Source organism: Hemitrygon akajei, unplaced genomic scaffold (assembly GCF_048418815.1).
Source record: "Hemitrygon akajei unplaced genomic scaffold, sHemAka1.3 Scf000033, whole genome shotgun sequence".
NCBI lineage: Eukaryota > Metazoa > Chordata > Chondrichthyes > Myliobatiformes > Dasyatidae > Hemitrygon > Hemitrygon akajei.
The window spans coordinates 6,380,662-6,408,422 of NW_027331919.1; the positions used below are offsets into that span (position 1 = coordinate 6,380,662).

At 46.9% G+C, this 27,761-nt stretch overlaps 1 protein-coding gene across 1 annotated transcript; it reads left to right on the forward strand.

The window, feature by feature from the left end:
* Window positions 1-71: 71 nt before the first annotated feature.
* LOC140719883 (uncharacterized) lies at window positions 72-26,081 on the forward strand. Its single transcript, XM_073034809.1, has 7 exons — window positions 72-138; window positions 5,872-5,991; window positions 18,596-18,712; window positions 19,921-20,136; window positions 22,861-23,003; window positions 25,360-25,424; window positions 25,820-26,081. Exons 1-7 carry the CDS (start codon window positions 72-74, stop codon window positions 26,016-26,018), a joined length of 927 nt encoding a protein of 308 aa, XP_072890910.1. The 3' UTR covers window positions 26,019-26,081.
* The last annotated feature ends 1,680 nt before the right edge of the window (window positions 26,082-27,761 follow it).

Here is a 27,761-nt window from a genome sequence, read left to right on the forward strand (position 1 = left end):
CAAAACGCTCTTCCTCTGACAACAGTTTCTTCCCCTCGCTGAGCTCAGAGACGCAGAGGATCCTCGACAGGATGGACGTCAGCGCGGTCTACATGAATGTGCAGCTCGAAAAACAGGACTCATCGTCTCCATCGGGAGGTGAGTGGGGCAGAGACGGATGGAGGGAGTTTGAATTTCTTTCTAACTCGGAAATTGGTAATGGGACTTTACTCTGTGTTTGACCGCGGGACAGTGTACTGCGACGGAGTGGAGGGAGCTTCACACTGTGTCTCACACCGGGACTGTGTGGAGGGAGATTCACTCTGTGTCTGACCCCGAGAGTGTGTGATGGGACGTTGTGGAGGAAGATTCACTCTGTGTCTGACCCCGGGAGTGTCTCATTGAAAGATAGAAATATAGAAACATCGAAAACCTTCACCTCAATGCCGGTCCTTCGGTCCACAACGTTGTGCCAAATACGTCCTTACATTAGTAATTACTAGGCTCACCTACTATTTCACTCAGCTCCATGTACCTACCTAAAAACCGTTTAAAAGACCCTACCTTATCCGCCTCCACCACCGTTACCGTCAGTCCATTCCACCCACTCACCACTCTGCGTAATAGCACTTACCCCAGATATCTACTCTGTACCCACTCCCCATCGCCTTAAACCCGTGTCCTCTTGTGGCAACCATTTCAGCCTTGGGAAAAAGCCTCTGACTATCCACACGATCAATATTTCTCATCATCTTTTCCATCAATGTCAGGGCAGCTCTCATCCTCCGTCGCACCAAGGAGAAAATGCTGAGTTTACTCAACTTGTTATGACAAGGCTTGTTCCCCAATAAGAGAGACATCCATGTAAATCTTTTCTGTATACTTTCTATGGTTTCTTCATCATTGCCGCAGTGAGGCGACCGGAACTGAGCACATACTCCAAGTGGGGTCTGGACAGGGGCATATATAGCTGCCACATTACCTTTCGGCTCTAATTTGAATTCCAGGTTCGATGAAGGGGGCAAACAAAACAAAAAAAAAACTCTGACTGTGCACACGATCATCTCTTCTCATCACCTTGCAGACCTCTATCGGGTCACCTCTCATACTCCTACACTCCAAGTAGAAGAGGCCTAGTTCAATCAACCTATTCTCATAAGGCATGCTCCCCAATCCAGGCAACATCCTTGTAAATGTCCGCTGCACCATTTCTATGGATTCCACATCCTTCCTGTAGTACGTCGACCAGAAATGAACACAGTACTCCAAATGAGGTTGACCTGTGTCCTATATAGCTGCAACATTTCCCCTCGGCTCCTAAATTCAATTCCACGATTGATGAAGGTCAATACACCATACGCCTTTTAAACCACGGAGACAACTTTCGCAGCTCCTTTGAGCGTCCTATGGATTCAGACCCCAATATTCATCTGATCCTCCACAGCGCCAAGAGTCTTACAATTAATGTTATATTCCGCCATCATATTTGACCTACCAAAATGAACCACCTCACATGTACCTGGGTTGAACTACATCTGCCAGTCTTCAGCCCAGTGTTGCATCCTATCAATGTCCCGCGGTTATCTACGACAGCCCTCCATACCATCCACAACATCTCCAAGCTTTTAGTCAACAGCAAACTTACAAACCCGCCCCTCCACTTCTTCATCCAGGTAAGTTATAAACATCATAAAGAGTAAGGGTCCCAATGCAGATCGTTGAGACACTCCACTGGTGACCGACCCAAAAGCAGAAGATGACCCTTCTATAACCACTCCTTCCTTCTTTGGGCAAGCCAGTTCTGGATCCACAAAACACTGTCACCCTGGACACCATGCTTTCACAATAAGACTTTCACAATAGGTCTTGCATGGGTTACCTGATCAAATATCTTTTTGAAATCCGTTACACTCCATCTACAGCTCTTCCTTCATCAAAGTGTTTAGTCACATTCTCAAAATTTCACATCCTCCTGGGACGGTGTGGATGGAGTTTCACTCTGTTTCTCACTGCGGGACTGTGTAATGGAATGGAGTGGCGGGATCGTCACTCTGTTTCTGTGCACGGGCGTGGGTGATGGGAACGTGCGGAGGAAGCATAACTTTGTGTCTGACCCCGGGACTGTGTGATGGGACGGTGTGAAGGGAGCCTCACCCTGTTTCTAACCCCGGAAGTGTGTGGTGGGACGGTGTGAAGGGAGCCTCACACTGGTTTTGACTCTTACTGTTATACCCCCAGATGAACCTGATGTATCGTACGTGGAAATTCATTTCAAGCCCCCCCACCCCGTTTCCAGTGTCTGGACAGGTGGTGGTCAGTTTCACTTTGTTGGTTTGACTCTGTTCAGCCCATGTGTCTCTTCCTGTCGAAAAATCTCATCGCAAGCACACCGTTATCCATAATTATCCCCGTTAGACAGTAAGTTAGAGCAATGCGTGCGAGACTGGATGAGATGTGAGCTCTACGGGAGAGTCGGTGAGGAGGGAGCGCTCTGGGAAGGGTCGGGCAGAGCAACAGGCGGACCTGTTTTGAGGGAGGCCTGAGGAACGGGATGTGGAGTTTCTCTGGGTGGGGTCGGTACAGAGTATGCCATGAGATGTTTTGTGTGGTGGGAGTACGGTGAGAGGCGGTTAAACTGTGGGCGCTGGGGAGGGAGAGCTGTATGGTGGGGGGGGTGGGGCGAGAGCAGGGAGTGCTGTGGCATGGACGCTGAGCAGAAAACACCTTGGGAGGAATGGCAAGGAGGGAGGTGAATGGCATGAGGCGGTGAGGAACGGGAACTTTGTAAAATGTGTACAACACTCTCCCTTTTCTAACACCACTCACTCATCACTCTCTCTCCTCTCTCTCCCCTGCTTGCCTCCCCCCACTCCCCAACATATCTCAAACGTTAGTCCTGTCTCATCCACTTTTCTTCCTCTGTGGCCCACTATTTCCTTTTATAACCCTCCCTCTCACGATCTCTCCCCTTTCCCAAACCTACTCTCTATCTTTTCCACATCTCTCGCCTTCCACGCCACCTGCTCTCTCTGTTGCCATTTCCCCTCTATCTACTTCTCTTTCCCCACTCACCCCTTTCCCACACTCTCTGCTCTCTGTCTATCACACACCCCCTCTCTACTGCTCTCGCTGTCCTCGCGCACTCTTTCCCTCACTCCGCTCACTGCGTCCCTCCACTTCCGCTCCCTCCTATCTCAGTCTATGTCCCTGTTCACCCCCACTTTTTCTCCCCCAACGATCGCGCTCTCTCCCACGTTTACCCTCCCATCACTCACCTCTTCTCTCCCCGACTCTGGCGCTGTCTGATTCATCCCTCTCCATGTAACCAGATAAACAAATACCAATTACAGCACGAAAACAGGCCATCTAGGCCCTTCTAGACCGTGCCGAACGCTAAATCTCAACTAGCCCCACCGACGTGCACTCAGCCAATAACCCTCCATTCGTTTCCTGTCCATATACCTATCTAATTGTACTTTAAATGACAGTATCGAACCTGCCTCTACCACTTCTACTGCAAGATCGTTCCACACAGCTACCACTCTCTGAGTAAAGAGATTTCTCCCCCCCCCCTGCGTTACCCCTCAACTTTTGCCTCCTATCTCTTATTTCATGTCCTCTTGTTTGAATCTCCCCTACACTCAATGGAAAAAAAGAATATCAACGTCAACTCTATCTATCCCCCTCATAATTTTGAATACCTCTATCAAGACCCCCTCCACCTTCTACGCTCCAGGAATAAAGACCTAATTTGTTCAACCTTTCTCTGTAACTTAGGTGTTGAAACCTTACCTATTTCCTACCAAAATGTAGCACCTCATACTTAACAGCATTAAACTCCATCTGCCATCTTTCAGCACATTCTTCTAACTTGCCTAAATCTCTCTTCAAGCTTTGAAAACCTACTTCATTATCCACAACGCAACCCACTTTAGTATCATCTGCATACGTACTAATCCAATTTACCATATCATTCATATCATTAATGTATATGACAAATAACATTGGACCAAGTAGTGAACCCTGAGGCACACCATTAGTCACCGGCATCCAACCTGACATAGTTAACCACCACTACTCTCTGACATCACCCATCCAGCCACTGTTGAATCCAGTTTACTACTTCAATATTAGCACCTAAAGATTAAACCTCCCTAACTAAACCTCCATGCGGAACCTTGTCAAAGGCCTTACTATTGTCCATATAGACAACCCAACTGCTTTACCTTCGTCAACTTTCGGAGTAACCTCTTCAGAAAATTCAGTAAGGGTTGTCAAACATGACCTTCCACGCACAAATCCATGTTGACTGTTCCAAATCAGACCCTGTCGATGCAGATAATTATATATACTCTTTCTAAGAATTCTCTAAGAATACTTTCTATTAATTTACCCACCACTGACGTCAAACATACAGACCTAAAATGCTCGGTTTACTCTTAAAACCTTTTTAAACAAAGGAACAAAATTATCAATACGCCAAACCTCCAGCATCATCCCGTTTCTAATGACATTTGAAATATTTGTCAGAGCCCCTGTTATTTCCACTCAACATATGGAAGGAGGTACAGGAGCCTCAGGACTCACAGCATCAAGTTCAATTTCCGCTCAATGCCCAAGGGATATCCTGTCAGGAGCCGGAGATGTATCCACTTTTATTTTCCTTAAAAGCCCCATTACTTCGTCCACTTTAATTGTCATAGTTTCCATAACTTCCCTACTTGTTTCCCTTACCTTACACAATTCAATATCCTTCTCCTTAGTGAATGCCGATGAAAAGAAATTGTTCAAAATCTCCCCCATCGCATTTAGTTCCACACAGAGCCGTCCACTCTAATTCTCTAAGGACCAGTTATATACCTCAATATCTTTTTGCTATTAATATAACTGTAGAAACCCTTCGGATTTATTTAATCTTACTTGCCAAAGCTGCCTCGTATCTTATTTTAGCTTTTCCAATTTCTTTTTTAAGTTTATGTTTACATTACTTATATTCCTGGAGCACCTCATTTACTCCACGTTGACCATATTTATTGTAGATCTCTCTCTATTTTCAAACGAAGTTTCTAATGTCCCTTGAAGACCATGGTTCTCTCTCAAACTTTTAACCTTTCCTTTAAACCGAACAGGAACATAAAATTTCTATACCCTCAAAATGTCACCTTTAAATGACCTCCATTTCTCTATTACATACTTCCCATAGGGTAAATTGTCCCAATCCACTCCTTCTAAATCCTTTCGCATCGCCTCAAAGTTAGCCTTTCTCCAATCAAAAATCTCGGCCCTGGATCGATTCCTATCCTTCCCCATAATTACATTGAAACGAATGGCATTGCGATCACTGGACCCGAAGTGCTCCGTCACCTGACCAGTCATTCCCTAACAGGAGATCCAACACTGCACCCACTTCACACATCACCTCACACCCTATTCTCCCTCCATCAGTTTCTCTACACTTTCTCACCCTGTTCTCTCTCCCCCTCCATTCTTTCCGATATTCCCGCGTATATGCCTCATCTATCATCCTGTTGCACCCTGCCATCCGTCCCAATCACGCTCTATTTCCTGTGCGGTCTTCCCTCTCAAACCTCTCTCCCTCAACTCTCCATGCTTCTCGGCCCTTTCTCTCTCCCTCAACTCTCCCTGCCTCTCCTCACTTTTTCTCTTCCTCAACTCTCCCTGCCTCTTGGCCCTTTCTCTCTCCCTCAACTCTCTTTGCCTCTTGGCCCTTTATCTCTCCCTCAACTCTCTTTGCCTCTTGGCCCTTTCTTTCTCCCTCACTTATCCCTCTCTCTCCCTTCGCTTTCTACCCCTCTCTCTGCCCTCAAACCCCATTCTCTACCGGTCTCTACTCATTGTATTTCACTCTCTCACATTCTCTTTCTTTTCCAGACGGTCTAACATCCACCTACTCAGTGCTGAACCTTCGGAACGACGAAATTCGCATCGATGATTATGAAGATCCTCCCAGCGCCTCGGGTCCCGCCGAACTGCCAGTGACTGCTCAAGCAGGTCAGAGTTCACATTATTGACGTCACTCTGAAGGTATCAAGTGCTACACCCACAAGTGTATCAGTTATAATGCATCTGCATTGACCGCTTCCTGTGGCAGCGCGTTGTCACGTGTCGCAGATTAAATCGCTTTCTGCTAATCTCTGACATGTGCGCTTTGGTCCTCGGTTCTCCAGGCCCAGAAAAAAAATGACAGTGCGCATTCACGTTGTCAGTGCCCACTTAGTTTTATACACCTCTATAAGGTCAGCCCTCCGTTCCAAAGCCTGACTGATCTCCATACCGGAGTTCTGCGAGTCCCGGAAACATCCTCAAAAGTCTCCCTCTGCTCTCTTCCCAGCTCAGTGGCATCTTTCCTACAGCAGGGCGACCAGAACTGAACACCGTACTCCAAGTGCGGCCTCAGCGACGACTTGTGCAACTGCAACGTTACCCCATTAACCCTGTACTCGGTGTCCTGACTGATGAAGGCGAGCGCGTCAGGTGCCTTCTTTACGCTGTCGCCTATCTCTGACTTCACCGGGGCGCCCGGTCCCTCTGTTCTACAGCACACCCCAGGGTTCCTGCGGAAAACTGTGAAAGTTATACCCTGGTTTCCCTTCCTGAAATATGATAGGCCATACTTCTACTGCTTGGTCCTCTTCCCTTGCTAATCGAGATCCCACAGTAAGAGATAACTGCCTCCACTGTTTAACACGCCACAAACGTTAATGTCGTACCAACCGTGTCTTGTATCATCTGCTAAGAATGGACGATATATTTGACAATGACGACTGATCCCATTACCCAGCCCCTGGCGAACATCGCTAGTGACGGGCTTTCTGTCTGAGAATCGAAATTCAACCCTAAATCATATAGCTATATATAACCATGTAACAGCTACAGCATGGAAACAGGCCATCGTGGCCCTTCTAGTCTGTGCCGAACGCTTAAACTCACCTTGTCCCACTCACCCGTACTCAGCCCATAAGCCTCCATTCCTTTCCTGCCCATATACTTATTCAATTTTACTTTAAATGGCAATATCGAACTTGCGTCTACCACTTCTACTGGAAGCCCGTTCCACACAACTACCACTCTCTAAGAGTACCACTCTCTAACTTGTTCAAACTCTCTCTGTAACTTAGGTGCTGAAACCCAGGTAACATTCTAGTAAATCTCCTCTGTACTCTCTCTAATTTGTTGACATCTTTCCTATAATTCGGAAACGAGGACTGTACACAATACCCCAAATTTGGCCTCACAATTCCTTGAACAATTTTAACATTACATCCAAACTCCTATACTCAATGGTATGATTTATAAAGGCCGGCATACCAAAAGCTTTCTTTACCACCCTATCCACATGAGATTCCACCTTCGGGGAACTATGGACAATTATTCCTAGATCACTCTGTTCTACTGCATTCCACAATTCTCTACCATTTACCGTCTATGTTCTATTTTCATTATTCTTAACAAAATGCATCACCTCACACTTATCACCATTAACAGTAGTTGTGACTGGAAGGTGTGGAGTGAAGTTCAGTCTGAGTCTGACTCCGAGTATGTGATGGGATGATGCGAAGGGAGATTCACTCTGTTCTGCTGCATTCCTCAATGCCCTTCCATTTACCATGTATGTCCTATTCGGACTATTCCAACCAAAATGTAGCACCTCATACTTACCAGCATTAAACTCCATTTGCCTTCGTTCAGCCCATTCTTCTAACTTGCCTAAATCTCTCTGCAAGCTTTGAAAACCTACTCCATTATTCACAACGCAACCCACTTTAGTATCACCTGCATACGTACTAATCCAATTTACCACCCCATCATCCAGATAATTAATGTATATGACAAACAACATTGGACCAAGTAGTGAACCCTGAGGCACACCATTAGTCACAGGCATCCAACCTGACATAGTTAACCACCACTACTCTCTGACATCACCCATCCAACCCCTGTAGCCTCTTCTTCCTCAGAAGGCTAAGAAACCTTTCCCGTCTTCTGTAGCACGCACCAGTTTTCACAGAGGCAACTCAGAAAACACCCTCTCCCAATGCACCAGAGCTGGGCATGGCAACTGCCCTGTTAAACCCATTTTAATACTTCAATATTAATACCTAACGATTGAACATTCTTAACTAACCTTCAGTGTGGAACCTTGTCAAAGGCCTTACTGAAGTCCATATAGACAACATACACGGCTTTACTCTCGTCTACTTTCCCAGTAACCTCTTCAAAAAATTTAATAAGATTTTTCAAACATGACCTTCCACACACAAATCTATGTTGACTATTCTTTATCAGACACAGTCTATGCAGGTAATTATATATACAATCTCTTAAAATACTTTTCGTTAATTTACCCACAACTGACGTCAAACCTTCAAGCCTATAATTGCAAGATTTACTCTTAGAACCGTTTTTATACAATAGAAGCACATGAGCAATACGCCAATCCTCCGGCACCATCCCCGTTTCTAATGACATTTTGAAATATTTCTGACAGTTCCCCTAATATTTCTACACTAAATTCCCCTTTTATATTTTTTAAAAGCACCAGTACTTCCTCTTCTTTAGTAATCATAATTTCCATAACTACCCTACTTGTTCCCTTCAGCTTACACAATTCAATATCCTTCTCCTTAGTGAATACCGAAGAAAATAAATCGTTCAAAACCTCCCCCATATCTCTTGGCTCCACGCGTAGCTGTCCACTCTAATTATCTAAGGGACCAATTTTATCCCTCACTATCCTTTGTGCTATTAATATAACTGCAGAAAACCTTTGGTTCCTTCTCACAGTATTTGCCAATGAAACCTTATAGCTTTCCTAATTATTTTCTTAGGATTATTTTTACATTATTAATATTTTTGGAGCACATCATTTGCCTATATTTATTGTAGATCTTTCTCTTTTTCCGAAACAGTTTTCAAATATCCCTTGAAAACCACGTCTTTCACAAACTGTTAACCATTCCTTTAATCCGAACAGGAACATAAAAATGGTGTACCCTCGAATTTTCACCTTTAAATGACCTCAATTTCTCTATTACATCTTTCCCATAAAACAAATTGTTGCAATCCACTCGCTCTAAATCATTTCTCATGTCCTGAATGTTAGCCTTTCTCTAATCAAAACTCTAAACCCTGGGCCCAGAAATATCCTTATCCATAATTACATTGAATCTAATGGCATTGTGATCACTGGACCCGAAGTGCTCCCCAACACATTCCTCCGTCACCTGGCCTGTGCTATTTCTTAAAGGGAGATCCAACACTGCCCCATGCTCCAATACTTCAGACTCGCAATTATCCTCCACCTCATTCCATTCCATCTCTCACTTCCGCGTGGCACTAGCAGTAATCCCGAGATTACTACCTTTGCGGTCCTTCCTCTCAACACCCTTCTTAACTCCCTTTGTTTTCCTTTCAGGACCTCTTCCCTTGTTCTATCAATGACATTTGTACCTACATGTACCACGACATCTGGTTCCTCACCCTCCCATTTCAGGAAATCTTGGACACGATCAGAATCATCCCGGACCCTGGCACCAGGGAGGCAAACTACTATCCGGGTCTCCTGACTGCGTCCACAGAATAGCCCAACTGACCCCCGAACGATCGAGTCCCCTATTACTACTGCCTTCCTCTTGCTTTCCCTACATTTCTGAGCTGCTAGGCCGGACTCTCTGCCGGAAGCACGGTCACATTTGCTTCCCCCAGGTTGGCTGCCCCCCCCCCCCAACAGTACTCAAAACAGGAATACTTATCTTCAAGAGGTACAGCCGCTCTGGTACTCTCTAGTACCTGACTCTACCCCTTCCCTCTCCTAACCGTGACCCACTTGTCTGCCTCCCAGGGCCTTGTGCGACCACCTGCCCAGACCACCTGGCCAGACGAAGGTCATCGAGCTGCAGCTCCAGTTCCCTAACACGGCCCCTTAGGAGCTGCAGCTCGGCGCACCTGGCGCAGATATGCATGTCCGGGAGGCTAGGAGACTACAGGACCTCCCCCATTCGACACCTAGAACACCAAGCTGCCATCACACTCATAATTCCCCCTTTCCTCAAATAACCTTTCCTCAAGTTTTAATTGAAAACTAAACCTACCTTGCCTCGCCCATTTCTGCCTAAGACCGTTGAGCCAAAGCCCTTAAGTTTCACTTTGCTCCCGGCTCACTCCGCTGCCCGCTGTATAAGGCTGTGTTCCTTTTAAATATTCCTCCCTTCACTGCCTGACGTCACAGCCCTGCGCAATCCCGCCTCTCTTAAACCAAATAAGAAGAAAAACAATCAAAGTGGCTCCATCAGCACTCCCGTTCTGATTCTGAGACTTTCTTTTCGAAATTCTTAGACTTACTTCTTCAAATGTACGGCAGAAATGTGGCAAATGTTGAGGGAATATTCGCATGACCTAATGCGTTCCAATGAGACAGGGAAAGTGTGGTATGGTACAGGAACCGTGGTATAGAAAGGCTCTTCAGGATCTCGTCATGAAGAACAGAGAAGCTTACGGAAGGTTTAGAAAACTAGGTGATATTATCCAGGTCTCTGAACTGTGCACAATACTCCAAGTGGTTCCAGATCAGGTTCATATATAGCTGTAACACTGCCTCTCGGTTATTGAATTCAATGGCATGGTTGATGAAGGCTAATATACCTAATGCCTACTCAATGACAGAGACAACATGCGCAACTCGCAACTGCTTTGAGCGTCCTATGGAATTGGGTTCCAAGATCCCACTGATCCTCCACACTACCAAGAGTTTTACCATTAATGCTATATTGTGCCATCCTTTTTGACCTACCAAGATGTACCACCTGACACTTATCTGGGCTGAACTCCATCTGCCACATCTTCGTCCAGTATTGCATCCTATGGATCTCTCACTGTACCCTCTGACAGCCCTCCACACTATCCACAACATCCCTATCCTTCGTTTCATCGTCGTTTACCAGCCCACCCTTCAAGCTTCTCATCAAGTTCATTTGTAGAACACACGAAGAGAAGGGGTCCCTGAACAGATCTTTGAGGAGCACCACAGGTGACCAACCTTCCTGCAGAATATAGCTCGTCTAAAACCACTCTTTGCCTTCTGTTGGAAAGCCAGTTCTGGATCCACAACGCAATGTCTCCTTGGATCCCATGCGTCCTGACGTACTCAGTAAGCCTTGCATGGAGGCCGGTGACCAGTGGTGTGCCTCAGGCGTCTGTTTTCGGAACGCTTATCTTCGTTACTTTTATAAATGCCAAGGATCAGGAAGTGGTGTGATGGGTGAGTAAATGTGCTGATGACACAAAGGTTGGGGGTTTTGTTAACAATATGCAGGGCTGTCAGAGGTTGAAACGGGACATTGATAGGGTGCAAAACTTGGTGGAGAAGTGGCAGGTGGAGTTCAAACGTGATAATAGACAACAGATTTTCAAAGGCCTTCTGAAAATCGAGGTACATTACATCCACTGGATCTTCCTCGTCTAACTTCCTGGTTACATCCTCGAAAAACTCCAATAGATTAGTCAAGCATGATATGCCCTTGGTAAATCCATGCTGGCTCGGCCCAATCCTATCACTGCTATTTAGATATGCCACTATTTCATCTTTAATAATTGACTCTAGTATCTTCCCTACTACTGATGTTAGGCTGAGAGGACGATAGTTCTCTGTTTTCTCCCTCCCGCCTTTCTTAAAAGGTGGGATAATATTAGCCAATCTCCAATCCTCAGGAACTGATCCTGAATCTAAGGAACATTGGAAAATGTTACCAATGCATCTGCAATTTCCAGAACCACCTCCTTCAGTACACTAGGGTGCAGACCATCTGGACCTGGGGATTTGTCAGCCTTCAGTCCCATCAGTCTACTCATCACCGTTTCCTTCCTAATGTCAATCTGTTTCATTTCCTCTGTTACCCTATGTCCTTGGCCCATCCATACATCTGGGAGATTGCTTGTGTCTTCCCTGGTCTTATATAAGCGGGATAAGCGTGAGGTAGTCCATTTTTCTCGGTCTAATATGCAGGCAGAATATAGTGTTAATTGAAACTCTATTGGCAGTGTGGAGGATAAGAGGGATCTTGGGGTCCGTGCCCACAATTCTATCTCCTTTAAACTAACATTGTAGAGGGACGGGACAGACACGTTAGGAAAGCGTTTAATTGGAGTAAGGGGAAATATGAAGCTATCTGGCAGGAACTCGGAATCAACTCCTGAAAAACCAAGTAAGGGAACTAGAGCTGGAGCTGGATGAACTTCGGATCATTCGGGAGGCAGAGGCAGAAATAAACAGGAGTTAACGGGAGATAGTCACCCCTAGGAGTCAGGAGAGAGGTAGCTGGGTGACTGTCAGGAGAGGGAAAGGGAATAGACAGAATGAGCAGAGCACTCCTGTGGCCGTTCCCATCAATAATAAGTACACAGTTTTGGATAATGTTGGTAGCTACAACCTACCAGGTACAAGTTGCAGTGCATGCGACTCTGGCACCGAGGCTTGACGCTCAGCTCAGAAGGTAAGGAGGGAAAAGAGGAGAGCAGTAGTGATATGGGATTCGGTAGTTAGGGGGACAGATAAGAGGTTCTGTGGAAGAGATCGAGAATACCGGATGGTCTGTTTCCTCCCTGGTGCCAGGGACCGCCATATCTCGTATCAAGTTCTCAGTATTCTCAAGCGGGAGGGTGAGCAGCCGGATGTCGCGGTCCATGTAGGGACCAATGACATGGGAAAGAAGAGTGAGGAGGTCCTGAAAGATGAGTTTAAGGAGTGATGCGCCAAGTTAAAGGACAGGACCTCCAGGATAGCAATCTCAGGATTGTAACCAGTGCCACCTGCAGGTGGGTTTAGAAATAGTAAGATAGTGCAGATCAACACGTGGCTGAAGACATGGTGTAGGAGGGAGAGCTTCAGATTCATAGATAATTGGGCAGTTTTGCAGGGTAGGTGGGACCTGTTCTGGCGGGACGGTTACATCTGAACTGGAGGGGGACAAATATTCTTGCAGTCAGATTTGCTAGACAGGCTCCAGTGGATTCAAACTAGAGGCCAGTGGGGAGGGGAACCAAAGTTTGGGAACAGATGTATTCGAGAAGGAAGAAAAAGAAGATAGAAAAGTTGTTTGCACAGTTAGTGATAAACAGAGAGTAAGAGGTGGAGTATTTTGTAAATACATTTACTTTAATGCTAGGAGCATTGTAAGTAAGGTGGATGAGTTTAGAGCATGGATTCTACCTAGAAATATGATGTTGTCGCTATTAGCCAAACATGGTTGCAGGAGGGTTGTGATTGGCAACTAAATATTCCTGCATTTCGTTGCTTCAGGTGTAATAGAATCATAGGGACAAGAAGGGGAAGTGGTCAGAGAAAATATTACAGTGGTGCTCTGGCAGGATAGATCAGAGGGCTCGTCTACGGAGACTATTTGGTTGGGGTTGGGGATGGGAAAGGTGTAGTAACGTTTGTAGGGGTGTATTATAGAACAACTAATGAGGAGCTAGAATTGCAGGAGCAAATTGCTAAGGAGATAACAGATATTTATGGTAAGAAAGGGCTGTGATTGTGGGAGATTTTAATTTTCCACACATAGAATGGGAAGCCCATTCTGTAAAACAGCTGGATGGTTTGGAGTTTGAAAAATGTGTGCAGGATGATTTCTTGCCGCAATACATAGAGGTACCAACCAGAGGAGGGGCAGTTTTGGATCTGCTGTTAGGGAATGAGTTTGGTCATGTGTCGGAGGTAGGTGTTGGGGAGAACTTCGGGTCCAGTGATCACAATGCCATTAGTTTCAATACAATTTTGTAGAGGGATAGGACTGGAACCAGGGTTGAGATTTTTGATTGCAGAAAGGTTAACTTTGAGGAGATGCGAAAAGATTTAGAAGGAGTGGATTGGGGCAATTTGTTTAATGGGAAGATATAATAGAGAAATAGAAGTCATTTAAAGATGAAATTTTGAGTGTACATAATCTTTGTGTTCCTGTTTAGTTGAAAGGATAGGTTAACATTTGAGAGAACCGTGGTTTTCAAGGGATATTGGAAACGTGGTTTGGAAAAAAGAGGGAGATCTACAATAAATACAGGCAACAATAAATACAGGAAGCATGGTGCAATAAGGTGCTCCAGGAATATAAAGAATGTAAATAGAATTTTAAAAACAAATTAGAAAAGGTAAAAGAAGATACAAAGTTGCTTTGGCAAGTAAGGTGAAAATAAATCCAAAGGGTTCTTCAGTTACATTAATAGCAAAAGTATAATGAGGGCTAAAAATGGTCCTTAGAGAATCAGAGTGGACAGCTATGTGAGGAGCCAAAAGAGAACAATTCCTTTTCTTCGGTATTCACTAAGGAAAGATATTGGTTGTGTAATGTAAAGGGAACAATTCGGGTAATTATAGAAACTATGATAATTAAAGAAGAGGAAGTACCTACGCTTTTACGAAATATAAAAGTGGATAAATCTCCTAAACCTGACAAGATATTCCCTAGCACCTTGAGGGAGATTAGTGTAGAAATAGCAGGGGCTCTGACAGAAATATTTCAGATGTTATTAGAAAAGCGGATGCTGCCGGAGAATTGGCGTATTGCTCATGTTGTTCCATTGTCTAAAAAGTGATCTGAGAGTAATCCTAACAATTATAGGCCTGTACGTTTGACGTCATGTTGGGTAAATTAATGAAGTGTGTTCTTAGAGATGGTATATATAATTATCTGGGTAGACAGTGTCTGATTAGGAACATTCAACATGGATTTATAGTGGTTGTTGTATTTATGGACATCACAAGGATCGGCACGGAAGGCTGGTTAGGGAAGTTCAATCGTTAGGTATTAATATGGGAGTAGTGAAATGGATTCAACAGTGGCTGGATGGGAGATGCTAGAGGGTAGTGGCGGATAATTGTTTGTCAGGTATGAGGCTGGTGACTAGTCGTGTGTCCCAGGGATCTGTACTGTGCCTCGGGGATCTGTAATTTCATGGTGTGGTAAATTGGAGAGGATACTAAGATAGGTGGCGATGTGCATAACGAAGTACGTTTTCAAAGCTTGCTGAGAGATTTAGGCCAGTTAGAAGATTGGGCTAAAAGATGACAGATGGAGTTTAATGCTGATAAGTGTGAAGTGCTACATTTTCGTAGGACTAATCAAAACAGGGCATACATGGTAAATGGTAGGGCATTGAAGAATGTAGTAGAACAGAGTGATCTAGTAATAATGATGCATAGTTCCCTGAAGGTGGAATCTCATGTGGATAGAGTGGTGAAAAAAGCTTTTGGTATTCTGGCCTTTATAAATCAGAGCACTGAGTATAGGAGTTGGGATGTAATGTTAAAATTGTACAAGGCATTGGCGAGGCCGAATTTGGAGTATTGTGTACAGTTCTGATCACTGAACTATAGGAAAGATGTCAACAAAATAGAGAGAATGCAGAGGAGATTTACTAGAATGTTACCTAGGTTTCAGCACCTAAGTTACAGGGAAAGTTTGAACAAGTTTGCTCTTTATTATACGTAGCGTAGAAGGATGAGGTGGGACTTGATAGAGGTATTTAAAATTACGAGGGGGATAGATGGAGTTGACGTGGATTGGCTTTTTCCATTGAGAGTAGGGGAGATTCAAACAAGAGGACATGAGTTGAGAGTTAGGAGGGAAAAGTTTACTGGTAACACGAGGGGGACTTTCTTTACTCAGAGAGTGGTAGCTGTGTGGAACGAGCTTCCAGTAGAAGTGTTAGAGGCAGGTTCGGTATTGTCATTTAAAGCAAAATTGGATAGGTATATGTACAGGAAAGGACCGGAGGGTTATGGACTGAGTGCAAGTCGGTGGGACTCGGTGAGAGTAAGCGTTCGGCACGGACTAGAAGGGCCGAGATGGCCTGTTTCCGTGCTGTGATTGTTATATCGTTATATTGATAAGATTGAAAGAGTGCGGAGAAGGTTTACAAGGATGTTGCTAGGACTTGAGAAACTGAGGGGAGATTTGATAGAGGTGTATAAAATTATGATGGGTATAGATAGAGGGAATGCAAGCAGGCTTTTTCCACTGAGGTCAGGGGAGAGAAAAAACCAGAGGACATGGGTTAAGGGTGAAGGGGGAAAAGTTTAAAGGGAACATCGGGGGGGGGGGGGGGGTGGGGGGCTTCTTCACGCAGAGAGTGGTGGGAGTGTGGAATCAGCTGCCAGATGAAGTGGTGAATGCGGGCTCACTTTTAACATTTAAGAAAAACTTGGACGGGTACATGTATGAGAGGGGTATGGAGGGATATGGGCCAGGTGCAGGTCAGTGGGACTAGGCGGAGAAATGGTTCGGCACAGCCAAGAAGCTGAACTTTATAAATTAGATCATTGAATCAGATATAGGAGTGGGATGTAATGATAAAATTGTAAAAGGCTTTGGTAAAGGCCAAATTTGGAGTATTGTGTGCATTTATGGTCACCGAATTATGGGGAAGTTGTCAACAAAATGTAGAGAGTACAGAGGAGATTTACTAGAATGTTACCGGGATTTCAGCACCTAAGTTACAGGGAAAGGTTGAACAAGTTAGGTCTTTATTCTTTGGAGCGTAGCAGGTTGAGGTGGGACTTGATAGAGGTATTTAAAATTACGAGGGGGATAGATGAAGTTGACGTGGATTGGCTTTTTCCATTGAGAGTAGGGGATATTCAAACAAGAGGACATGAGTTGAGAGTTAGGAGGGAAAAGTTTACTGGTAACACGAGGGGGACTTTCTTTACTCATAGAGTGGTAGCTGTGTGGAACGAGCTTCCAGTAGAAGTGTTAGAGGCAGGTTCGGTATTGTAATTTAAAGCAAAATTGGATAGGTATATGTACAGGAAAGGACTGGAGGGTTATGGACTGAGTGCAAGTCGGTGGGACTCGGTGAGAGTAAGCGTTCGGCACGGACTAGAAGGGCCGAGATGGCCTGTTTCCGTGCTGTGATTGTTATATCGTTATATTGATAAGGTTGAAAGAGTGAGGAGAAGGTTTACAAGGATGTTGCTAGGACTTGAGAAACTGAGGGGAGATTTGATAGAGGTGTATAAAATTATGATGGGTATAGATAGAGGGAATGCAAGCAGGCTTTTTCCACTGAGGTCAGGGGAGAGAAAAAACCAGAGGACATGGGTTAAGGGTGAAGGGGGAAAAGTTTAAAGGGAACATCGGGGGGGTGGGGGGCTTCTTCACGCAGAGAGTGGTGGGAGTGTGGAATCAGCTGCCAGATGAAGTGGTGAATGCGGGCTCACTTTTAACATTTAAGAAAAACTTGGACGGGTACATGGATGAGAGGGGTATGGAGGGATATGGGCCAGGTGCAGGTCAGTGGGACTAGGCGGAGAAATGGTTCGGCACAGCCAAGAAGCTGAACTTTATAAATTAGATCATTGAATCAGATATAGGAGTGGGATGTAATGATAAAATTGTAAAAGGCTTTGGTAAAGGCCAAATTTGGAGTATTGTGTGCATTTATGGTCACCGAATTATGGGGAAGTTGTCAACAAAATGTAGAGAGTACAGAGGAGATTTACTAGAATGTTACCGGGGTTTCAGCACCTAAGTTACAGGGAAAGGTTGAACAAGTTAGGTCTTTATTCTTTGGAGCGTAGAAGGTTGAGGGGGGACTTGATAGAGGTATTTAAAATTATGTGGGGGATAGATAGAGTTGACGTGGATAGGCTTTTTTCCATTGAGGGTAGGGGAGATTCAAAGAAGAGAACATGTTGAGAGTTAAGAGGCAAAAGTTTAGGGGGTAACACGAGAGGGAACTTCTTTACCCAGAGAGTTGCAGCTGTGTGGAACGAGCTTCCAGTAGAAGTGATAGATGCAGGTTCGATATTGTCATTAAAAAAATGGATCGCCATATGGACAGGAAAGGAATGGTGGTGACTGGATGTGTGCAGGTCGGTGGGACTGAGAGTAAGCTTTCAGCACGGACTAGAAGGGCCGAGACGGCCTTGTTCCGTGCTGTAATAGGTGTATGTTTATATGGTTAATTGGTAACAGCTGATTGCAGGAAAATATACAGCAGGAATGTCGCAAATGAATCTTTGTGCAAGATACCCCCGAAAGGTGATCTTGTGTTCTCCTTATTTTTAATAGAATATGCTGACATTACAGAAGGTCCAGAGAGATTCACGAGAATGATTCCGGGAATGAAAGGGTTACCGTATCAGGACAGTCTGGCAGCTCTCGGGCTTATTCCCTGACGTTCAGGAGTTTGGGGGGTGGGGGAATTTATAGAAACGTTAAAAAGCCTGAAGAGATTAAATATTGGAAGTTATTTCCAATGGTAGGATAGTCTAAGGCAAGAGGACACAAATTCAGGATTTAAGGATGTCCATTTAGAACGGAGATGCAGAGAAATTACTTTAGTCAGACGGTGGTAAATCTGTGGAAATTGTTGCCACGTGCGGCTGTGGAGGCCAAGTCATTTGGGGCATTTAATGCACAGAGAGATGGGTTCTTGATTAGCCAGGGAATCAAAGGGTATGGGACGATGGCATGGGAGTGGGGATGACTGGCAGAATTGGATCAGTCCATGATTGCACGAGTGAGTAGACCCGATGGCCCGAATGGCCTACTTCTGCCAATTTATCTTATGGTCTCATGGTCTTGTGGTCTCGCCACAGCTGCGCATGAACAGGAGTCGAAAGTGAAGATCGGAAATAAACCGTACCGTCTGATCTGCCTACTCTGCCTAGTAACGTCCGCCCTGATCGTGATAGTGGCCGGATTCTCGATCCATGGTGAGTGGAACGGTCTCCGGGTGGAGTCAGACCATAAATAAAGAGAGTGGAATGAATTGTTATTGTAAAACACCACAGTGACACCGACACGCCGCTTACCGTAACACCGACTAAAACACATCACCACAACACGGACACACCCCTAACCGTGATAAATACCCGGCCTTTCCCGTAACACAATCAGGACTCATCCTGACACAGTCACGACATTCACCATACATCAACAACGCTGTCACGGTCACGACCTTCAACGAGACACAGATACACTCCTAACCGCGTCACTGACACAACTATCGCCGTGACACACACGTGGCAGTCACACTGACCGCAAAGCACTACTCACTGTGAAATCGACATGCCCCTGACCGTGTCACTGATAATCTCCTCAAGGCGACACCGAAACACACCTCACAGTGACACCGACACTCTCTTCACCGTGACACTGAGGTACCGTACACCGTGACACCTTCACGCTCCTCAACGTGATCCGCTCCACACCACATCGTAACAAAGACTCAGAAGTCACTGTAACACCCCTTACCGAGAAAGCATTGCCCCTCAACATAACACCGATGCACCGCTCACTGAGGCAATTACCCTCACCTCACCCTGACACAGGAAAACCCCTGAACGTGATACAGACACCTAAATTATCAATTACACCAACATAGTTCTCTCCGTGACACCGACGCACACCTCATCGTGAACTCTCACACACACCGTGGCCATGATATTTCTCTGACCGTGACAGAGACATGTCCCGCTCCATGAGATCAGCATATCCAACACCATGACACATATTCTGCTCATACCGTGACACCACAACGCCCATCACACTGACATTTTCCTCGCCTTGACATCGAGATACACTTTATTGTGATCCGGTACACCTCTGGCCAGGACACGTAAACTGCCACAATGTGGCACAGACAAGCTCCTCAGTAACTCGAGCATGCACCGCACGATACTGCCGCAGACCCCCATGGTAAAAACAAAACATTCACCAGGACATTGATATATCCCCTTAGCGTGACGCAAACACACCCCTCACCATGGCGCCGAAGCCTTTCACTGTGCATGCGGCACATCCTTCACTGTGACACCCTTCACCGTGGCACCGACACAAAACTCTCTGTGACACGTTCGGCTGCGTGACGCTGACTAACGTGTCACTGCAAACGCTAAACTTCCCTAACCATCTCTCTCAGTGTCACAGATTCGTCAGTCTAAGATCATCTCCGACCGAAGTTACAATGAGTTAAACTCAGACCTTCAATCCAAGCTTTCTGCTCTCAACTCTAATCTGTCCGATCTTAACCGAATGCACAGCGATCTCCGTCACCAGTTCACTGAGATGGAAACGAAGTACAGATCTGTCAATCAAGCCAAGGTTCAAATTTGTGAATTGTTGACCAGCAGAAGAGGTGAGACATCATTCCCCTCTTTCACACGCTCCTCATCACAGGACAGGCATGGAAAGAGGAAGCATCACTCTGTGCTTGACATCGGGAGTGTGTGAAGAGATGGTATGGAGGGTGATTCAATCTGTGTTTGACCCGGCGAGTGTGTGATGGGGCTGCGTGTAGGAAGTTTCACCCTATCACTGAATCCAGGAGTGTGTGATGGGACGCTGTGGAGGGAGATTCACTCTGTGTCTGACCACGGGTGTATGTGATGGGACGGTGTGGATGGAGATTCACTCTGTGTCTGACCCCGGGAGTGTGTGATGTGACGGTGCGGAGGGAGATTCACTCTGCGTCTGAATCCGGGAGTGTGTGATGAGACGGTGTGGAGGGAGATTCACTCTGTCTCTGACCCCGGGAGTGTGAGGCTATGGGCGGAAATTTGCTTTGTTTGAGAACAGAGAGGGGTGTGATGGGATGGTGTGGAGAGCTTCACTCAGGATGTGTGTGATGGGACGTAAGGAGGGATAATCACACGGTGTTAGACTCGGGAGTGTGTGATGCGACCGTGTGGAGCCAGCTTCCCTCTGTGTCTGACACTTCGCTCTGTGGTGTGTTGAGAAGCTGAAGAGGTCGAATCACTCTGGCATTTGGAATTCGGCCTGAGGGAGTTTCCTTCCGTGTCTGACCGCTGGAGTGTGTCATGGTGCCTTGGAGAGAGAGATTCACACTGGGTCTGACCAAGGGTGTGTGTGTGATTGGACGTTGCTAAGTGAAATAAATACTGTCCTCCGAACCAGGGATTGTGTGATAACACGGTGAGGAAGGAGTAACATCCTGAATCTATCCCGGTGAGTGCGTGATAGGACGGTGTGGAGGGAGATTCACTCTGTGTCTGTCACGGGGAGTGTGTGATGGGACGGTGTGGAGGGAATTTCACTCTCTGTCTGACCCCGGGAATGTGTGATGAGAAGGTGTGGAGGGAGCTTCACTCTGTGCCTGACCCCGGGAGTGTGTGATGGGACGGTGTGGAGGGAATTTCACTCTCTGTCTGACCCCGGGAGTGTGTGATGGGACGGTGTGGAGGGAGATTCACTCTGTGTCTGACGCCGGGAGTGTGTGATGGGATGGTGTGGAGGGAGATTCACTCTGTGTCTGACCCCGGGATTGTGTGATGGGATGGTGTGGAGAGAGCCTCACTCTGTGTCTGACCCCGGGAGTGTGTGATGGGATGGTGTGGAGGGAGCTTCACTCTGTGTTTGACCCCGGGAGTGTGTGATGGGATGGTGTGGAGGGAGATTCACTCTGTGTCTGACGCCGGAATTGTGTGATGGGATGGTGTGGAGGGAGCTTCACTCTGTGTCTGACCCCGGGAGTGTGTGATGGGACGGTATGGAGGGAGCTTCACTCTGTGTCTGACCCCGGAAGTGTGTGATGGGATGGTGTGGAGGGAGATTCACATTTTTTCCGACCCCAGGAAAGTGTAACGGGACGGTGTCAGTTTTGTCCGGCCATGGAGGTTAGTGATGGGACGGTTTAGAGGGAGGTTACCTCCGTGCCTGATCTTAGTGCAATATACATAACATACAACAATTACAGCAGGGAAACTGGCCATCTCGGCCCATCTAGTCGGTGCCGAAAGCTTACTCTCACCTAGTCCCGCCTTCCTGCAGTCCGCTCATAACCCCCCAGTCTTTCCTGCCTATATGCATACCGATTTTTTTTTTAACTGATAAAATCTAACCTGCCTCTACCACTTCTATTGGAAGCTCGTTCCACACAACCACCACCCTCGAAGTAAAGAAATTCCCTCTCGTGATGTCCCTAAACTTTTGCCCCTTGACAGTCAACTCATGTTCTTTTGTTTGAATCTCCCATACTCTCAGTGGAAAAACCCTATCCACGTCAACTCTATCTATCCACCTCAGAATTTTAAGTACCTCTATCATGTCCCCCCTCAACCTTCTGCGCTCCAAAGAATAAAGTCCTAACTTGTTCAGCCTTTCCCTGTAACTTAGGTACTGAAACCCAGGTAACATTCTAGTAAACCTTCACTGCACTCTCTCTATTTTGTCGACATCTTTCCTATAATTAGGTGACCAGGACTGTACACATTACCTCCAATTTGACCACACCAATGCCTTCTACGATTTTGACATTTCATCCTAACACCTATACTCATTGATCTGATTTATAAAGGCCAGCATACCAAAAGCTTTCTTCACCACTCCATCCACATGAGATTCCACCTTCAGGGAACTATGCACCATTTACCAAGATCTCTCCTTTCGGCTGCATTCCTCAATGCCCTACCATTTACAATTTATGTCCTATTTTCATTATACATTCCAAGATTTAGCACCTCACACTTATTAGCATTTACAGTACGTGTGAATGGAAGGTGTGAAGGGAGCTTCATTCTGTGTGTGACTCCGGGAGTATGTGGTCGGATGGTGCAGATAGGGATTCACTCTATCTCTGTCTCAGAGAGTGCGTGATGGGACGGTGTGGACTGTGGTTCACACTGCATCTGACCCCGGGAGTCTGTGATGGGACGGTGTGGGAGGAGCTTTACACTCTGTCTGACTGCAGGAATGTGTGTCAGGATGGTGTGAAAGCAGCGCCATCTGCCCTCCGAAACCGGGATGACAGGCTCTGGACGGAGATTGATTTTTTTCCTGATCCCAGCTAGTGCAATGGGAGGTCTGGAGGTAGATTCACTGTTCCTTTGTTCCTGATTTGCAGAGCAAAAGTGTCCTCAGAACTGGATCGAAAATGACGTTCGGGGCTATTTTATATCCACCTTGGAGAAATCTTATGATGGGGCGAGGGATCATTGTTCAAACATTGATGCAAGGCTCCTCGAAATAAATTCAAACCAGGAAAAGGTGAGAAGAAGAACAAGAACCTCCCGGGCTCTAATATAGATTCAGTCATTCCACACCGTTCCATCACACACTCACGGTGTCAGACACGGAGTGAATCTCCCTCCGCAACGTCCCATCACACACTCCCGGGGTCAGACACAGAGTGAATCTCCCTCCGCACCGTCCCATCACACACTCCCGGGGTCAGACACACAGTGAATCTCCCTCCGCACCGTCCCATCACACACACCCGGGGTCAGACACAGAGTGAAGCTCCCTCCCCACAGTCCCATCACACACTCCCGGGGTCAGACACAGAGTGAATCTCACTCCCCACAGTCCCATCACACACTCCCGGGGTCAGACACAGAGTGAATTTCACTCCCCACAGTCCCATCACACACTCCAGGAGTCACACACAGAGTAAACTCCCTCCACACCGTCTCATCACACACTCCCGGGGATAGACACAGGTAAAACTCCCTCCACACCGTCCCATCACACACTCCCGGGGACAGACACAGAGTGAATCTCACACCCCATAGTCCCATCACACACTCCAGGAGTCACACACAGAGTAAACTCCCTCCACACCGTCCCATCACACACTCCCGGGGATAGACACAGGTAAAACTCCCTCCACACCGTCCCATCACACACTCCCGGGGACAGACACAGAGTGAAATTCCCTCCACACTGTTCCATCACACACTCCCGGGGACAGACGCAGTGTGCATCTCTCTCCACATCGTCCCATCACACACTCCTGAGGTCAGACACCGAGTAAAACTCCCTCCACACCGTCCAATCACACACTCCCGGGGTCAGACACAGAGTAAATCTCCCTCCACACTGTCCCATCACACACTCCCGGGGATAGACACAGATTAAAACTCCCTCCAAACCGTCCCATCACACACTCCCGGGGACAGACACAGAGTATAACTCCCTCCACACCGTCCCATCACACACTCCCGGAGTCACACACCGAGTGAAACTCCCTCCACACCGTCCCATCACACACTCCCGGGGATAGACACAGGTAAAACTCCCTCCACACCGTTCCATCACACACTCCCGGGGTCAGACACAGAGTAAAACTCCCTCCACACCGTTCCATCACACACTCCCGGGGTCAGACACAAAGAAAATCTCCCTCCACACTGTCCCATCACACACTCCCGGGGTTAGACACAGATTAAAACTCCCTCCGCACCGTTTCATCACGCACTCCTAGGGTCAGACACCGAGTTAAACTCCCTCCATCCCGTCCCATCACACACTCCAGGGGTCAGACACAGAGTAAAACTCCCTCCACACCGTTCCATCACACACTCCCGGGGACAGACACAGAGGGAAACTCCATCCACACCGTTCCATCACACACTCTCGGGGACAGACACAGAGTAAAACTCCCTCCACACCGTTCCATCACACACTCCCGGGGACAGACACACAGTGAATCTCCCTCCACACCGTCCCATCACACACTCCTGGGGTCAGACACCGAGTAAAACCCCCTCCACACCGTCCCATCACACACTCCCGGGGTCAGTCACAAGTCAACCTCCCTCCACACTGTCCCATCACACACTCCTTGGGTCAGGCACAGAGAGAATCTCCCTCCACACCGACGCATCACACACTCCTGGGATCACACATGGGGTGATACCATCTGCGTCCCTTCTCTTCACATTTTCCCCGAAGTCAGGGATGGAAAGAGGCTTCATGTAACCATCAGGTTCGATCAGCATGCGTTTGTTTTGAAGTCACGATGGGGGGGGGGGGGGGGTTTGGAGTGGGGGTTGAGTGCGATAGTGCCTCTGACCCGGACAGTCTGAGGGATCTCGTTTGTATTGATGTGCTGCCCGGGTACAAGTGAATCCCACGACAATGCATCATTTGCAATGAAACGATTGGGCTTTATGATTCTTCATTTGACTATTGAGTTAGTATAGCAAAGAAATAGAAAAAAGGTCCCATTTTAACGGAACATGCTGACGAGTTCGTTGTTGCTCCCTGTCTAATCCGCTCCTTGGAGCTCACTGTTTTCCTGTCGTCTGTTCTCCATCGATTTCCCCCGGGCGTGGTCGACTGCCGACCCCATTCCAAGTCCGCTCAGACCGGCAGTCTACGATTACCCCGTTTTGGCATCGTCTGTCTCCATCTTCTGCCGATCAAAAGCCCGCGAGTCCCTCGCTCTCTGGCTCAGAGGAAAGAGAACCCCTCCCATCATGGGACGCCACACATTCCAAAGCCCCGGTTATCTCACGTCATAACACAAACACACTGCTGCTACAGAGAAACCAAAACATTAGCAGTGAAACATTTCCCAGGGCGTTCAATTCATATTAATAGAATGGATTTAATTTCACAGGAATTTGTTTCCACATCTATCGGCTATGTATACAGAACTTACTGGATTGGAAAATGCAGAGACGGGTGAGGTTTGCACTGTTACAGGTCGGTGGTGTCGCAGTGACACGAGGCCGTGAGGAGAGATTCGGGCAGTGGGATTAGTTCGGAGTCTGACACGAGGACATGGGGCAGTGGTATAGGTTTAGTGACTGACAGAGGGCGGGGGGATTAGTTTGTTGACTGATGCGGGGTTGTCATGAGAGGGTGGGGAAGTGGGATTAATTTGGGAAATGACTCTGTATTGTAGAGGAGAGCGGCAAAGGGCTTGGGGCTGTGGGAAGAGCGCGGTATCCCTTGTTTAGAGGATGACAAGGGACTGTGGGGATAACACAGATTAGTGGGATTAGTTTGGCGACTGTCTCCAGTTGTCTGCTGGATCTGTTTTGACTCTGTTGACATTGTCTAACTCTCTTTGATAGGAATGTGGTCTCTTATCTTTTGTACAAGATGTACTATGGATCGCCCAGCTGCAGTAAGTGCGGCTCTTACAGTCGGAGTTACAGTTGCAACAGTAAACACAGATTCATCTGTGAGAAGTCGGCACATTTATACCCGGATATTCCAGAAGAGATCCAAGTTCTCTGTCAACAGCCTGTCGGGCCGAATACAATAAACTGATTACACCCCACTTCTCTCCAATCAATCTACCCCTCTCCCAAACCCGCATCCTTGCATCCCCTCCCACCCTCCCTTCCCCTCCCTCCTACCCTAGATTCCTCCTCTGTTAGATTCTCTCTCCCAATACTCTCCGTCTCCACACCTCGACCACTCTTCTCCATTCCAGGCCCCAAACTCCCCCGATCCCCCCTTTTACTCTCGCTTTCTACTCCTCTTCTCTTCCTCCCCTTCTCGGCATTTCATTCCGCTTCTCCCAATTTATCTTCCCTTCACCCCGACTCCATTATCAGCCTCTCCGCTCTCCGTTCTCTTTACACACTCTCACCTCAATTCTGTGCAGTCTGGCTCACAATTCCCCAACCCAGGGGAAAAAGACTGCGCTCATTCACACTATCAGTGCCACTGATGGCTTCATACCCACGCTCCAAGGAACTAAGTGCCTTCTCTCCGTATCTCAGAACCTCGATACACGGCAACATCCTCGTAAATCTCCCTCTGTACACTTCCCAGCTCAGTGGCATCTTTTCCACAGGAGGGCGAACAGAACATAACACCGACCTCCAAGTGCGGCCTCACTGAGGTCGTGTACAACTCGAACCCGACCTCAGCACGGAACAAAGATGTACAATTAACGCAAATTGGGAAAACTAATAAATACTGCAAAAAATGTGAATGCCGAGAGAGTGTTTAGGTGTTCACGGAGTGTTCTCAAACTGATGGCGGAGTGGAAGCAACTGTTTGTAAATTGTTGAGTTCTGAGGCGCCTGTACCCCCTCCCCGATGGTACAGATGAGCACAGGGCATTTCCCGGCTTGAGGGGGTCCTTGCTGATGGATGTGGTCTTCCCGAGACATTCCTTCTTGAACATGTCCTCGATGGAGCGGAGGGTTGTGCCCGTGATGGGATTGGCTGAGCGTTGAACCCGCTGCAGCCTCTGGCGACCCTCTGCGTTGCAGCCTCCACACCAGGCGGCGATGTGACAAGTCAGAACGCTCTCCACAGTACATCCCGAGAAATTTGCGAGTCTTCGATGACAGACCACACTCCCACAAACTCCTAACGTCTGTAACGAGAGAGATAGGGGTGATGCTGAAGGCAAATTACAAACAAGAAACTAGAAATGGATCTCCTACGGTTGAGCACCGAGTGCTCGGCGCGAGGCCTTCACCAACAGACATTCCATGAAGGAATGTTGACAGGCAATAATTGTCAGTTTATGCCCTAAGCGGAAGGTGACAGTTAACCACATTCTGGGGAATGGGAGTGACGAAACCTTGATGCCTGCCGCTGTTCAGTCGGGAACGTGGCACCCTCTTCGTGTTTTAATGAATGTGTTATCTGTACCCAGATGGATTCAACATTCTGCTCCGTAGAATTTATATCGGCTCTTACTATCGCCCTGATCCCGTCCTTAATTAAGAGCGCTACCACCTCCTTGAACATCCTGCTTATCTGTCGATATTCCCTGATATCCTTGGATATCGAATTCCCAATCCTCTCCACCCTAAAACCACGTCTCTATAATGGCCACTACATCATTCCCAGTTGCACTGATTTGTGCCACACGTTCATCGATCTTATTTGAGGCAGTATAGACATTCAGATAAAGGGCTTTTACACTCATTCTGCTTTTTAGAATCATGTCACCTTTCTCTTTTCTTCGCTTCACTTCACTCCACTCTTACACAATATTCGAGACAACAGGAACGCTGGAGTGCTGGCGTTTGCTGAGGGGAGAGTGGG

Excerpts from the sequence above, each read along its gene's own strand:
- LOC140719883 (XM_073034809.1), top strand. The coding sequence starts at position 72 with ATGGACGTCAGCGCGGTCTACATGAATGTGCAGCTCGAAAAACAGGAC. Across the intron at positions 139-5,871 it reads CTCATCGTCTCCATCGGGAG|ACGGTCTAACATCCACCTAC; the intron begins GTGAGTGGGGCA and ends TTTCTTTTCCAG. Across the intron at positions 25,425-25,819 it reads ATTGGAAAATGCAGAGACGG|GAATGTGGTCTCTTATCTTT; the intron begins GTGAGGTTTGCA and ends TCTCTTTGATAG.